The sequence below is a fragment of the Condylura cristata genome, unplaced genomic scaffold (assembly GCF_000260355.1).
Source record: "Condylura cristata isolate star-nosed mole 26May11 unplaced genomic scaffold, ConCri1.0 scaffold00012, whole genome shotgun sequence".
NCBI lineage: Eukaryota > Metazoa > Chordata > Mammalia > Eulipotyphla > Talpidae > Condylura > Condylura cristata.
In genome coordinates, this window is record NW_004567113.1 from 57,069,248 (window position 1) to 57,070,047 (window position 800).

General features: G+C 71.2%; 1 protein-coding gene across 1 annotated transcript in view; it reads right to left on the bottom strand.

Moving 5' to 3' along the window:
* The window catches only part of CFAP99 (cilia and flagella associated protein 99), a 20,708-nt gene that overhangs the window by 11,333 nt on the left and 8,575 nt on the right, over positions 1-800 (bottom strand). Inside the window, exon 4 of the mRNA XM_012724066.1 lies at positions 163-539. Coding sequence (XP_012579520.1) covers positions 163-539 — 377 coding nt within the window. The remainder of the gene's footprint in view (positions 1-162; positions 540-800) is intronic.

Consider the following 800-nt stretch of genomic DNA (forward strand, 5'->3'; position numbering starts at 1 on the left):
CTGCGATGGGGGAGTCCAGGGAGTTTACGGGAAGCGACGACCTGACATGAGGTGTGCGAAATGGCAGGGGAGAGGGGGTGCTGCAGGCAGACAGGACGAATGAGCAGAGGCGGGGGGCAGCGGGGGTCAGGCAGCGAGAGGGGCCCTGCACAGGCCTGTCACGGCCCTGCTGGGGCACATGGGCAGCCCCGGGGCTGTGCGCTCTGGCAGGGCAGTTGGGCTCGGAGGGTGCGACCCCCCGGGGCCCCAGGGGCCACCACGGCTCCCGGCCTCGGCCAGCGCACCCGCCGCCCCGCCGCTGGCCCGCACGGCCCTGCACCCACCGGTCTCGGCTTGGCCATGTCGGGAACTGGCTCAGGCATGGGGATGGCCCGGGGCCTGGGCGCCGTCAGGCTGAACTCCTTGGGCTCTGTGACCTTGGCCTTGGCGTTGGAAAGAGGGGTCTGATGGGTCAGCAGCCCCTCCAGCTGGCTGATGAACTCCTGGACCTCCGGCTGCCATCTGGGAGACAAAGGGGGAGAGGCCACGGAGGGCCCTTCCTAAGCAAGCCCAGCACGGGGGATCGAAGGCCCCGGGGCCCCTGGGTGCGGTGTCAGTGGGCCCCACAGCCGCTCTCCAGGAGGGTCCTGCAGGCGCTGAACCCCCACCCTGGAGACCTCATGTTCCTTCTGTGCAAGAAAATGGCCAGGGCGTCGCCCCCGGCGAGGACGGGCAGACCCCCGCTGGGGACAAGCAGCGGCCGGCGCCTGATGGCTCTGGGTCGAGCAATGGCGGGTCGAGCCCCGGCCCCGGGGCTGCGG